This window comes from Ylistrum balloti, unplaced genomic scaffold (assembly GCF_031769215.1).
Source record: "Ylistrum balloti isolate Yb309-2 unplaced genomic scaffold, AGI_CSIRO_Ybal_v1 Utg369724, whole genome shotgun sequence".
Classification (NCBI taxonomy): Eukaryota; Metazoa; Mollusca; class Bivalvia; order Pectinida; family Pectinidae; genus Ylistrum; species Ylistrum balloti.
Window position 1 is genome coordinate 3,169,443 of NW_026781942.1, and position 15,359 is coordinate 3,184,801.

At 32.2% G+C, this 15,359-nt stretch overlaps 1 protein-coding gene across 4 annotated transcripts in view; it reads right to left on the reverse strand.

Annotated features, from left to right (window-relative positions):
• The window catches only part of LOC132565465 (histone deacetylase 4-like), an 82,690-nt gene that overhangs the window by 39,234 nt on the left and 28,097 nt on the right, over window positions 1–15,359 (reverse strand). For 3 of the 4 annotated variants that reach the window (XM_060230110.1, XM_060230109.1, XM_060230111.1), the window contains 4 exons: window positions 11,095–11,230; window positions 10,675–10,780; window positions 9,272–9,369; window positions 2,464–2,601 (listed from right to left, as the gene is read on the reverse strand). In XM_060230110.1, coding sequence (XP_060086093.1) covers window positions 2,464–2,601; window positions 9,272–9,369; window positions 10,675–10,780; window positions 11,095–11,230 — 478 coding nt within the window. The remainder of the gene's footprint in view (window positions 1–2,463; window positions 2,602–9,271; window positions 9,370–10,674; window positions 10,781–11,094; window positions 11,231–15,359) is intronic. The other variant, XM_060230112.1, reaches the window with a different exon arrangement.

Genomic DNA, 15,359 nt, shown 5'->3' on the forward strand with positions numbered 1-15,359 from the left:
ATTATCTAATATCATTCAAGTGGCTGTCAACTGAAACATTCAGGTTTTTTTCTGTCTTGTCATTGCTATATGCAAATAAATAGAAATGTAACAGTGACATTATATAGTATTGATTACTATTTTCTGTTTGACATGCGATATCGAAAGTCATGCGAGATCAATCAGTATTGCCTGAGACAATCAATCATTCACTGCTTGGGTGCCTGAAATCTTCATCTACATAGGTTTCCAAATATGTTTTTGTCAATAAATCTGTGAAACATATAAGTAATACGAGCAGAAATTGTTAAATATTACAATGTATTCATATCTACATGAACACATTAAACAACGACAAACAGGCAACAAGAGCTATATCACAGCGGTAATAGATTGGTTACGATAAAAACCTGTTAGGTTGGCATACTATTAATAAACTCATTGTGTTAATACAAATTATTAAATAATTCAGAGCTCTTTTGTAACCAGTAAAATACTTTTGATGGTTCTTGTTCAAAACAATTCCAGATTTTTTTTTCAGGAAAATGCCAATTTCTTTTTTCACATAGTTGGTTCTGGCTTTGAAAAGAGCTCCTGTGAAACCAAACAGACATAATGCAGTATGCAACCTCCTTAAAAAACTGTTTGCAAGACCATATAATTTCACATTCCATAACTTTGACTACGCCAATGTGTTTTGGAAGTTTTTTACTATTATTTTTTTATAAAGAACAATTTGCCCTGAATCCTGACAGAGAAAAATTTCCTGTTTATAAATCCTTGAGTTCAAAAGAAGTGGAAAATTTTATTTGTTCTTTATTTTTGTTTTTGCTCTTGTTTTTTTTCTTTTATAGAAAGAACTATTCTCTTGTTCCTTTTTCAAAAACATCCACATCAATTTTTCAAAATACTATGTAGGATTACTAAGACGGAAAACTGATATCAAACTAGTGAATGCTTAAAGAAGAATGATTATATATTTCCAGTATATGAAATTCTAAAACAAAAAAACGATTTAATATTTATGCATTATATATATATTATCTATTCAGTTTAATGAACAAGAACAATTGCATCTTTATTTTACAATCAATTTAAACAGCAACAAAAACAAAACTTCAAAACTTCAAAGTTTTGCTGACAATGAATATCTCACTTTTGAAATTGATTGATGAATTTCGATACAGAAATGCAAATTAAGTTAAAACTCGACTCCAATCTTGATTTATCTACTGAACATGATATGGATACATCATCATCAAAGTACTTGTAGTACTGATTTTGTAACATCTCATCTACTGCATGCAACACTGCAGGTCATACAAAATGCACGAAAATCCCACCCACTTTTCTGCATGTGTTAATTAAGGTAACCTCATAAAAATCCCTTTTACCTTGGCATGTAAATATATCTTATATGATATTTATCCTCTGGAGACCAACAGATGTGTAAATATATCTTATATGATATTTATCCTCTGGAGACCAACAGATGTGTAAATATATCTTATATGATATTTATCCTCTGGAGACCAACAGATGTGTAAATATATCTTATATGATATTTATCCTCTGGAGACCAACAGATGTGTAAATATATCTTATATGATATTTATCCTCTGGAGACCAACAGATGTGTAAATATATCTTATATGATATTTATCCTCTGGAGACCAACAGATGTGTAAATATATCTTATATGATATTTATCCTCTGGAGACCAACAGATGTGTAAATATATCTTATATGATATTTATCCTCTGGAGACCAACAGATGTGTAAATATATCTTATATGATATTTATCCTCTGGAGACCAACAGATGTGTAAATATATCTTATATGATATTTATCCTCTGGAGACCAACAGATGTGTAAATATATCTTATATGATATTTATCCTCTGGAGACCAACAGATGTGTAAATATATCTTATATGATATTTATCCTCTGGAGACCAACAGATGTGTAAATATATCTTATATGATATTTATTATCCAACAGATGTGTAAATATATCTTATATGATATTTATCTGGAGACCAACAGATGTGTAAATATATCTTATATGATATTTATCCTCTGGAGACCAACAGATGTGTAAATATATCTTATATGATATTTATCCTCTGGAGACCAACAGATGTGTAAATATATCTTATATGATATTTATCCTCTGGAGACCAACAGATGTGTAAATATATCTTATATGATATTTATCCTCTGGAGACCAACAGATGTGTAAATATATCTTATATAATATTTATCCTCTGGAGACCAACAGATGTGTAAATATATCTTATATGATATTTATCCTCTGGAGACCAACAGATGTGTAAATATATGGGAAAAATGAAGTCCTTATTTCTGATGTGTAAGAAGTGCTTCACTTGTTCTCTGTGAAAGTTTTGTTTTTGAAAAAAGATGTAACGATGGATTTGATTGGTGGAAAAGGCAGGAAGGAAGTGGGGATACGGGCATACATACTTGATAATGGAGTTTTACGTTTGAGATAAGCTTGTCCCAGCTTTTCCTTCCTTCGGAGAATTGGGCTGTGAGTAATTCTCCGTTGGCTTTCCAATTTCTGCTTCAGAGCAGAGCGCACTTTAAGATTGGGTTCTGAGGCTGAAAACAAGAATACATTACGTACAGTAAAACCTGTTTAATCCAGAACCTGTATATCCTGAAATCCTCTTTGACCTAAAAATCACTAACTTCAATGAAATGACGAAAAGGTGTTGCTGTGTAACTACAAACAGTCTATGGTTTTCCACGATCACCGTATAAGTGTATTATGTGTTATGGTTTTCCACGATCACCGTATAAGTGTATTATGTGTTATGGTTTTCCACGATCACCGTATAAGTGTATTATGTGTTATGGTTTTCCACGATCAGTATATAAGTGTATTATGTGTTATGGTTTTCCACGATCAGTATATAAGTGTATTATGTGTTATGGTTTTCCACGATCAGCGTATAAGTGTATTATGTGTTATGGTTTTCCACGATCAGCGTATAAGTGTATTATGTGTTATGGTTTTCCACGATCAGCGTATAAGTGTATTATGTGTTATGGTTTTATGTGTTATGGTTTTAAGTGTATATAAGTGTATTATGTGTTATGGTTTTCCAGTATATAAGTGTATTATGTGTTATGGTTTTCCACGATCAGTATATAAGTGTATTATGTGTTATGGTTTTCCACGATCAGTATATAAGTGTATTATGTGTTATGGTTTTCCACGATCAGTATATAAGTGTATTATGTGTTATGGTTTTCCACGATCAGTATAAGTGTAGTGTATTATGTGTTATGGTTTTCCACGATCAGCGTATAAGTGTATTATGTGTTATGGTTTTCCACGATCAGTATATAAGTGTATTATGTGTTATGGTTTTCCACGATCAGTATATAAGTGTATTATGTGTTATGGTTTTCCACGATCAGCGTATAAGTGTATTATGTGTTATGGTTTTCCACGATCAGCGTATAAGTGTATTGTGTGTTATGTTGTGGTAGCTTTCCGTGAAAATCTGGCATTTAAACAGTTGATTGCCCTTGGAATAAATTTTATTAATGTACTGATTGATAATGTTTTGTTTAAACTAAATTGGGCATGGCATTTTAGAATGTATAATGTTATCTTTTGACTAAGTTTAGAATTGATATTCACAATTTTGACTTAAAGCAATAAATTTAGACATCATGTACAATGTCAATTCAAGCATTCGAAACACATACCATATGACATTACTAGGAAAAGTTCAAAATTTTTGTTTAAGAAAGTGTATAACACCCTAAATGTTTTTCTCTTATACAATAGCTGACACATTTATTTTATCAACCAATAAAATACCTACTTCATTTCTAATGAGTTTTTCTTTTTATTTGTGTCAAAAGAAAGGTTAACAAATTCACAGCGAACTTATCCCAGACTTTTGGATTAATCAAAAATATGTCAGGCTACTACACTAATACAAGAATGTTTAAATTAATTCAAATTAATTATAATATCTGAAGAATGAATCGTAAAGTAATATGTTTCTTTAAGGTTATCTTTCTGACTTGATTTTCGCTCTTATAAGACTAAACAGGTTTTACATGAATATCAAGATTAACATGAACAATGTAAAATAAAATTTTTAAAAAAATATTTTAATTTTCAAGTTTGAATAATAATTGCCATTCAAAAGTCTTGTTAAAACAGTCTTCTTTCAATTTCTTCACTCTATGCCAATAATAGCTAGCTATATGATGTGGTATGGCTAAAGAAAGTATAAAATATTGATAAACATGAGAGACATTAAATATTGGGAAAAAAATCATAGACAATATTTTCTGAAAAGATTGGATATTTGAAGTCATCAAGATCAGGAAATGACGACTGTAGGTAAAAATAAAAGGAAGATGTGATGCCTTCCATTGATACAAAATAAATGTTGATTTCATGGTATGAAAGCTAGGTGAAGCTGGGCTTGACCAAGGGTCATTTACTATTAAAAACTTATCAAATTTTGTTTCAAATTATCATGACAAAGCCATGAAGGAAGGAAATTACCATGTGCATATCTAAACTATCAGTTGTAGTCATTTACAAACTGACCAGATTTCTCTTACCTCTTATATATCAACTGACCAGATTTCTCTTACCTCTTATATATCAACTTAATACAAACTGACCAGATTTCTCTTACCTCTTATACATCAACTTAATACAAACTGACCAGATTTCTCTTACCTCTTATACATCAACTTAATACAAACTGACCAGATTTCTCTTACCTCTTATACATCAACTTAATACAAACTGACCAGATTTCTCTTACCTCTTATACATCAACTTAATACAAACTGACCAGATTTCTCTTACCTCTTATACATCAACTTAATACAAACTGACCAGATTTCTCTTACCTCTTATACATCAACTTAATACAAACTGACCAGATTTCTCTTACCTCTTATACATCAACTTAATACAAACTGACCAGATTTCTCTTACCTCTTATACATCAACTTAATACAAACTGACCAGATTTCTCTTACCTCTTATACATCAACTTAATACAAACTGACCAGATTTCTCTTACCTCTTATACATCAACTTAATACAAACTGACCAGATTTCTCTTACCTCTTATACATCAACTTAATACAAACTGACCAGATTTCTCTTACCTCTTATACATCAACTTAATACAAACAGATTAGATGACTCCTTGTCTGAAGAGAAAGCTAAAATACCCCAGGAAAATTGAATGTTTGACGTTTGGAACTATAGCTCATTTAGAACTAATCTGGACACCCGAAGTGAACTGGAACAAAAATATCTCAGCTTTACTTAGGAATTTAGAGTCCATTATTTTTCATCAGTTATAGATCTGCTCTTCATAAGATGATCTTTGTTTTTTACAACAAAAAAAATATCAACTTTATTGCATATGTACATCAAACTTAAAATTCTCAGGGATTTTAATATACAATTAAATATTTTAATAATTATTAATATCATTTTTTAAAATTTGGTAAATGTGTAAATATGTACTTTTAAACATTTAACTAAGAAAATGGCTACGGAAGTTTCTGTGTCGACAATAACAAACTCTTTCAACTGTCAAAACATTAGACTGATGTCAAATTGAAAAATAAGTGTAACGGAAATATGATATACCATACACCACTCATCAATCATAACATCATTGATTTCTCCTGAATTATTCATCAATTTTAAATGATTGATATATCTTAATAAAAATATGAAGAAAAAGTAAAGAAGAAAAAAATTAATATCTTACTTTCTAACAATCTTGATGCATCTAATGGCAGTATTTTGTGTTGAATATTTTTGTTTATATCCTATGCTAATGCAAAACGAAAATTAAACATAAACTGAACGTACAGGTAAATAAAAGAAATGAAACTATGAGGCCAAGAAAATAATTCTAAAGAACAAGTCGCTGCATATATCTTGTGTGCAATGAGGAAAAAAAAGGACGGTTTGAAATAACTCAGATGCAAATGACATGTTGATTTGAAAAACTATACACAATCACAGGTACATCACAATAGGAAACAAATAACGCAAGGACATACAGCTGACAAAATCTTACTCTCTCGTGCTAAAAATGCCAGCCTAATATCATGCGGAGACTGTCTAAATCCATACAGCGTTAGCTATTATCCCAGTGGTTCAGCATCATTCCAGGCGTGAGGAACATTGTATGTTTGAAGACGGAATGCTACACAACCTTGTTTTCTCAACTATTTTTAGACAAATATCCTATATTAAGAAAAATCCATTACCGTCTTTCAACATTGGGCGTTGTTTCAATAGCCTTGATAAGAATTTCACTCATTGTGTCTGAAAGGTATTCTTGTATACAAAAAAAAAAGGACTAAAAATATGAAAAAAATTTACCAATATAGTTTGCTTCCATAACACTGGATCTACTAAATTGCATCAATCGTATCAATATCTGTTTTCAGGAAATGAAAAAAATTAACCGAAAAAACAACATATATTAAAATGCCCTAAGAATTTGATATTCAATTAAATTTTTTCATCAAAAGTTCAAGGAAATGATAATTATATAAAGAAAAAAAACCATATTTATTAATCAACTTCCATGATTAAATTCAAGCCAAAAGTATATATAGTAAAACTCATTTGTGTCAAACACGCTTGAATCCAATACATCAGATAATATTTTTTTCTGTCCCGATTTTTTCTCTTCTTTATCTTAGTAAAATAAACACAGATGATTTTAACACTGTTAAGTCGAATACTGCGTTTGTGTCAAACATATTTTGTTGTTCTAAATTCTACCAAAATTTCCCTTTTTCGTGTTGAACATTCAGGTGTCACCTTGTCTCAGGTGAAAATTTCCTGGCTTTGGTCCGAAGACAGAGTGCGATCGGTCAGTCCTATCTGTGTTAACGAGCCCTTGAACATTAATCCCTGTGTTTATACGGGTGCACAGATGAAAGCTACATAAACAAAGTGCAAATTTGATTTTATTCTTTTTACGGTATACGATCTTACGGTGCCGTATGCTTCAGTGATGTTGCTGCAGCCTTCACCTTTTCATAACCTAGCTCAGTGTTATTGATGTTATATCAATGTAGAATGTTCATGAGTATGCATTTATCAAGTTTTATATTTAAAAAAATTGTTGACATGACTTAAGGATATAACTGCGTGTACAACATAGGTACATGTATTACTTTAGGTATCGATATCACTAAGTTTTGCATGTTTCATATTCATATTTCTTGTTTTATATTAATACTTATAATTGTTTATTTAAATAAGAAATATTGTTAGTGTATAAAATTACTAAATCTTTTTTTATTTATTACTTATTCATTACTGTCACGTCATGCTATGAGACACATATCTGGTAAACAACGGATTAAATAGGGTCAATCTTCAATGCAAAACGTCTCTGTTCGTAGAAACATGGCTGAATAGAACCTTGGATATGTCAGATATTTCATTTGTCGCGTTAACTTGGACTCTTCCGTGTTTTACTGGATATATCTATCTCAATTCCATGAGGATGGAAACATGTATACATTACCAAGATCCAATATCATTATTTCAACCTTCATTGGATACTCTGTAATGTTCCACATAAATCTGACAAGAAAGTTTATTTTTGTACAGCATTGTTATATAAAGATGTCTCATAACAGGAGTTATCTTCCATCTATATTTAATTTCTGAAATTATTTTCCATTATGATTAATAATGAATGGATGGAGAGATTTTTAGATAAAATTCCACTCTACAAAATTAGAAAGGGAAAATTGTTAATGATCCAAACCCTGTACATAAAAACATCCATGAGGTGTGTTTCTTATCTACCATCATCAAAATGTCAAAACTTCCCTGAGTATTATTTTTGGAGCAAATTTTGTCAGTGATGTTCCACAATGAAACACATCAAAGAAAATTGCTCTCCCAAAATAGCTTCTGTAATGCCCCAAAAGAAAACATTTTTAATGTTATTAATTTATTTTTATCATTAACAAGGAATAAAGCACAACAAACCAACATACCAAGAATTGTAATTGAGAGAACTTTTTGTTATTTAGTAAATGTACAAAATCTGTTTTTTTAACTTATGTAACTTATCTTTACAGTAAAGCCATAGTATTGTTAATTCAGACTAGGACTGTAAGTGTACAAAATAATCTCAACTCCAAAAGTTTGGTTGGGAGAGGATTTTGGTTTGTTGGGATTTTGTGAGGATTATAGATTTTTTGAGGATTTTGAGTTTTGTGGGATAGGGTTTTTTAATGGGAATTAGGATATGTTGGAAGTAGGGACTTGTTGGAAATTGTAATTTGTTGGAAACTGGGTGTTTAGGATCAGTGCTCAAAAATATTGTAAAAATGAAAATACCCCAAAAATATAAATTTAAAGCAAAAATGGAAAATAAGAGGCCCAATGGGCCTGCAGCACTCACTTGGTATATATGTACATGTATATGTATATATATTTTTTAAAAATTGACCCCTGTGACCTAGAACATAGGTCAAGGTATTTTCGTTTCCCAAACTTTGTGCGCTTCATCATAGGAACATACCAGCCAAATTTCATGCCTCTAGGCCTATTTTTTCATGAGAATAAGTTATTTATATGTTTCATCAAATTTGAACATTATGACCTTGAATATACATCAAGGTCATTTCTTTTCACAAACCTTGTCAGTATTCATCCTAGGAACACACCAGCCAAATAACATTGCTCTAGGCATTTCAGTTCATGAAAATGTCATTTATAAAGGTTTTAACAAATTTGACCCCTATGACCTTGAATATGATTTAAGGTCATTTCTTTCCCCAAATTTGTCATCCAAGAAACATACCAGCCAAATATCAAAACATTTGGTCCATATGTTATTGAGAAGTTGTTTAAAGGAAAAAGTTGATGCCAGACGACAGATGGATGGATAACGGAAGACAGGCGATGGACGCCGCGCCAGGGCATAAGCTCAGTTGGCCCTTTCGGCCAGGTGAGCTAAAAATGAAAACAGCATTGGCATATAGAAATATATAGGTCTTGCCACACGGATGTTGGAAGTTTCCATGTTAAAGTATCCCAGTAAGTTATAGAATTAATACTAATCAAAGAAAAAGACTCCAAACTAGATCTAGGACAAAAGCAAACACAATCAATCTGTTCCAAAACAAAATGGTTTTAAAAGTAAAAACTTTCTCACAAACTCAAGCAATACTAACATGATGCATTAACACAAGTAAAATAACAGCAAGCAAATGTACATACCTGTTTTTCTTAAGGGAAAGTCATCTTCATATTTTCCTAATAAATGTGGCCCATATGGGGGGGACAGCCCTGTCTGTGGTGGTGAGCTTTGATCAGCCCTGTAAAAAAAAAGACAACACAAAGTTTTTAATAGTTTTTAGAGTGAATTCCATGAAAACTCTTTTTTTTAACCAGTTCCTACAATACTTTATTTGTCAAGCTATATGCCATGCCTGTTAATAAGCCCACCCACGTCTGTTGTTCCTCTACCATGGTCTCATTTATAAGATATCTGAGAACTCTGATCCAGAAGCCAAATTAGATTAACTTTAAATAGAGGCATCAAAGTGGATGAATGACAACAGCATTAACTATTAAATAGATATAGTGTAAGTAAAACTGAGAGCACTGACAAACAGGATCTCACTGGTGATATTGGAAAACCTGACACTGTGAAGGATTGGAACATAAATAAGTCATAGTCCGAATATAGACAAGTTTTGCTTACAATTAATTTACAATGCCCTATTTACCATACAAGCCTTTATCAACATGGTCTATGCTTTTTAAATTAGCAAAAGAAAAGCAAACCTGTTTTTTTCTTCATTATGTAAGTGTTTCAGAAAAGACAAGCAATGAAAATACACTTAAAATGCTTACTCCAGTACACAGCTGAAGAAATACAAAATTATGTTTTCTTCTTTCTCTGTTGATTTCTAGTTTTACCAGTATTTGTCTGTCCATATGACAATAAGTTGTAAATACTTTGAACATAGTTTTATTTGAAGTTGTCAAGTGTGACATTTGACCATTTAACCTTGACCAATGACCTTTGATCTGATTGTACTAAGGTATAAATATGAAGTTAATATGTTGTGGTGCAGACTTTCCTGAGTACAACATTTATATTTCTAAAGTGACCTTTAACTGCTTCTTCTCAACTGAAAACCACAAGAATTGAATCTGATATTGAGGAAAATCATCGGCTATAATTATGTAAGTATGATATATATATATATCTGCTAAGGGATTAATAAGATATAGAGTACTGAACTTTATGTATGTATGGATGGGTGAAAGGATGGATGGAGTGGAGCCCATATGTTCAATTAAACTACATCATATTAAAATACAGTCAAACCACATTGTCTTGAACTAGGTCGGATCATGGAAAAACTTTGAGATAACAAGAGTATTTGATTTAAAAGAGTATTGATGTTTTGTGTAAAGTTAGTCAAGGACCAACCAAATGCTTCAAATTAAATGGGGTCTTTAACTTACACAAGTTTGAGATATCAAGATTCAACTGTATGGTGAAAATTTTTCACTACATTTCAACACTATCTCAATATTTTGTGAACTGCAGGTGTGTGTGAGGTGATTTCCTAATATCTATATATAGACAGTAGAGCTAGTTGTCTTACCAATGACGGTACTGTGGAGGAGAGTTTCGTGCAGCTGCTTCCCTTTGTTTTTTCGTCAAGACAAATTCTTGAAGTCTCTGTTTTACTTCAGAAGAAGCTATAGCACCTACAGCAATGAAAACAACACTAAGTCACATACACTAAGTCACATACACTAAGTCACATACACTAAGTCACATACAATTCAAGAAATTTCAACATCTCTTTAATTTCTCATTGGTTTCACAATTTATACTAAAGTGATTCTGTGAGATTCAAGGTTTCAATGAAATGTGTACAAGGACTAGTTTAAATATAACACTGGAATATTTGAATGTCATTTTGTACTAATTCACTATTTACTGTTAGAAAAAATTTGCTGCAGAAAGTGGTTGATTTTCAAAACATCTTAAAATTGTTGTAAAATCTAAAGTTACTTACTTTCTTCATTCTTGTTTTTATTTTTGATCTGTTCCAATCTTTCTTTTTCTAAAAGTTCTTTTTCGAGTCTGTGTTGTTCTTCTAACTTCTTTTGCTGCTCAATAAATTCCTGTTGTTTCTGGAGTAACACCAGGTGCTAAAACAACAAAACAGCAGAAAGTCTATATTTAGAAATAAACTTTTAAACTCAATCATAATGGCAATACAATTTGTTAGATTCTGTAGAAGGAGTGATTGAACTGAACTATGGCCAGCAGCACAATGTACATCAAGCTCATATACAGACAGGAGAGGTGTGATGTTCACTCGCTACCTTAAGGCAAGGTCTTCTCATATACCAATGCATACCAATAGACCCTACTAGTACCAACACATACCAACATATACCAATGTATACCAACATATACCAATGTATACCAACAGACCCTACTGGTACCAACACATACCAACATATACCAATGTATACCAATGTATACCAACAGACCCTACTGGTACCAACATATACCAATGTATACCAACATACCCTACTGGTACCAACATATACCAATGTATACCAACAGACCCTACTGGTACCAACACATACCAACATATACCAATGTATACCAACAGACCCTAATGGTACCAACACATACCAACATATACCAATGCATACCAATAGACCCTACTGGTACCAACACATACCAACATATACCAATGTATACCAACAGACCCTATTGGTACCAACATATACCAATATATACCAATGTATACCAACAGACCCTATTGGTACCAACATATACCAATGTATACCAACAGACCCTATTGGTACCAACATATACCAATGTATACCAACATATACCAATGTATACCAACAGACCCTATTGGTACCAACATATACCAATGTAAACCAATGTATATCAACAGACCCTATTGGTACCAACATATACCAATATATACCAATGTATACCAACATATACCAACAGACCCTATTGGTACCAATATATACCAACGTATACAAATGTATACCAATGTATACCAACATATACCAACAGACCCTATTGGTACCAACATATACCAATGTATACCAACATATACCAATGTATACCAACAGACCCTATTGGTACCAACATATACCAATGTAAACCAACATATACCAATGTATACCAACAGACCCTACTGGTACCAACACATACCAACATATACCAATGTATACCAACATATACCAATGTATACCAACAGACCCTACTGGTACCAATGTATACCAATGTATACCAATGTATACCAACAGACCCTACTGGTACCAACATATACCAATGTATACCAACATACCCTACTAGTACCAATACATACCAATGTATACCAACATATACCAATGTATACCAACATATACCAATATTTACCAACAGACCCTACAAGTACCAACATATATCAATGTATACCAACATATACCAATATTTACCAACAGACCCTACTGATACCAACACATACCAATGTATACCAACATATACCAATATTTACCAACAGACCCTACAAGTACCAACATATATCAATGTATACCAACATATACCAATATTTACCAACAGACCCTACTGATACCAACACATACCAATGTATACCAACATATACCAATGTATACCAACATATACCAATATTTACCAACAGACCCTACAAGTACCAACATATATCAATGTATACCAACATATACCAATATTTACCAATAGACCCTACAAGTACCAACATATACCAATGTATACCAACATATACCAATATTTACCAACAGACCCTACAAGTACCAACATATATCAATGTATACCAACATATACCAATATTTACCAACAGACCCTACAAGTACCAACATATACCAATGTATACCAACATATACCAATGTATACCAACATATACCAATATTTACCAACAGACCCTACCAGTACCAACATATACCAATGTATACCAACATATACCAATATTTACCAATAGACCCTACTGGTACCAACACATACCAACATATTAAAATATCAACCATTAACAACAGATGACAACATGTCAACTAACCAACCACATGAAGTTTTTAATGGAAACAATATAGATTAAGCTATGATAATATCAATGTCCTTTCATCAAACTTGTACTAAACAAAAGTTCAATATATTTCTGACCGAAATTTATCTATTATTTGTCTACCTGCACATGCCAACCTTATCCATTATAAGTATTATTTTTAAATAACCAGTTGTTTGATCCCCTTAATGACATTGGAAGAAAACAAATGGATCAGCCACAAATATCTCCTGGTCATGAGGAGCCTCATCAACTACCACATTCAATTATATCAAGAACGCAGCCTTGCATCAATCCCAGCTAATGAGAGCTCCAGCTAAACATCTTCTGAAAATCAATCTTATCTTGTATTTACATCCAATCCTGATATTCTAAATGCGGCTATGTATTGCTAAAAATGGCTTCCCCGCTCAGCTCTGTACTCTTGTCAATAATAAGAGAAGAGTTGATTGACCAATGAGATTCCTCGCAATACAAGCCCACACATTTTATATTTAGCAGCTAAGTAAAGATATTGAAATCCCAGAGAAAAACACTTTGTCACTCAACTTTTCATCTACTGAAGTCAGTGTCTTATGTCTGTGTATATCAGAGTGAAGCTTTACAGAACTAAGTGTTAAGAACTAAAAACCCACTTATCCTATATATGATAATTATTAGTCTCCCTGTCAAGATATTTCTTTCACCACTCATCTTTGTAAAATCTGTCTGCATGCACCATCTTATCAAAGATGGTGGTCTTTGAACTTACGTGCTTACAAAGGTCAATGGTCAAGTGGTCTCTCTCTAAACCTCGGTGACTACAAAGGTTAAAGTTCAAATCATCTTTTAACATATAGGTGACTAAGGTCCAATATTGATGGGTTTATATAAATAGAAGAATAAAAAAAAGTCACATGAGAAGTGATCTCTAAAAATAGGTGACAACTAGGGTCAAAGGTCAAATGGTCTTTCAACACTGGTGGCTACAAAGGTCAAAGGTCAATTGATCTCTAAACACTGGTGACTGAAAAAGTCCACAGATCTCTATACATAGCTGAATATGCAAGCCAAGTGCCATATGGTCTATCAACACAGGTGTAAACAATGGCTGCTGGATGAATCAGCTAGAAAATAAGAATTAAAATATCTTTTTCCCACTTTCAAAATTAGCATCAAAACATTTTTTTGAATTTCCGTGAAACATTGGTTAAAAATTTAGTTTTTCTATCATACAAATCATGAGGCAGTGGCTTTTGACTATGAACTGGAAGTTTTGACAATAAATTGTCCTCTTCATTTTCTTGGCAACTAATTTAAGTACTATTTCATGGAATTGAAGTGTTACAATACTGCTCTCTTTTTCATGAGATCTTGATGAAAATAGTGTATAGTCATTGGAAATAAGTTGGAAAAGTCAACAGTACAGTTGGAATGACCTATTTGATTTCCAGGGAGATAGAAATTCTACACAAACAAGTCATAATATTGTGTAATTATTATACCTTTATTAATTGTCAATGTTAGTAAAACTGTTTAACTGTTTGTGTCCTACTTGTTTAAAAATCTTAACTTCTGATTTAGATGGGAAGTCTCAAAAAAAAAAACAAACAATTACTACCATTGCATATGGACACATTGTATCTGTACAAAAGAATATTGCTGACAGCCATTTACAAACAGAAAGAAAATCTGCGAGATATGCAGGCAAGAAGACAAAATACATCAAAAAGATATGCAGGAAGACACAATACATAACAAGAAAGATACACAGGAAGACAAACGCATTTGAAAGATACACAGGAAGATGTGAAGACACAAGAAAGATACACAGGAAGACAAACACATTTGAAAGATACACAGGAAGATGTGAAGACACAAGAAAGATACACAGGAAGACAAATGCATTTGAAAGATACACAGGAAGACAAACGCATTTGAAAGATACACAGGAAGATGTGAAGACACAAGAAAGATACACAGGAAGACAAATGCATTTGAAAGATACACAGGAAGACAAATGCATTTGAAAGATACACACGAAGACAAATGCATTTGAAAGATACACAGGAAGACAAACGCATTTGAAAGATACACAGGAAGATGTGAAGACACAAGAAAGATACACAGGAAGACAAATGCATTTGAAAGATACACAGGAAGACAAATGCATTTGAAAGATACACACGAAGACAAATGCATTTGAAAGATACACAGGAAGACAAATGCATTTGAAAGATACACACGAA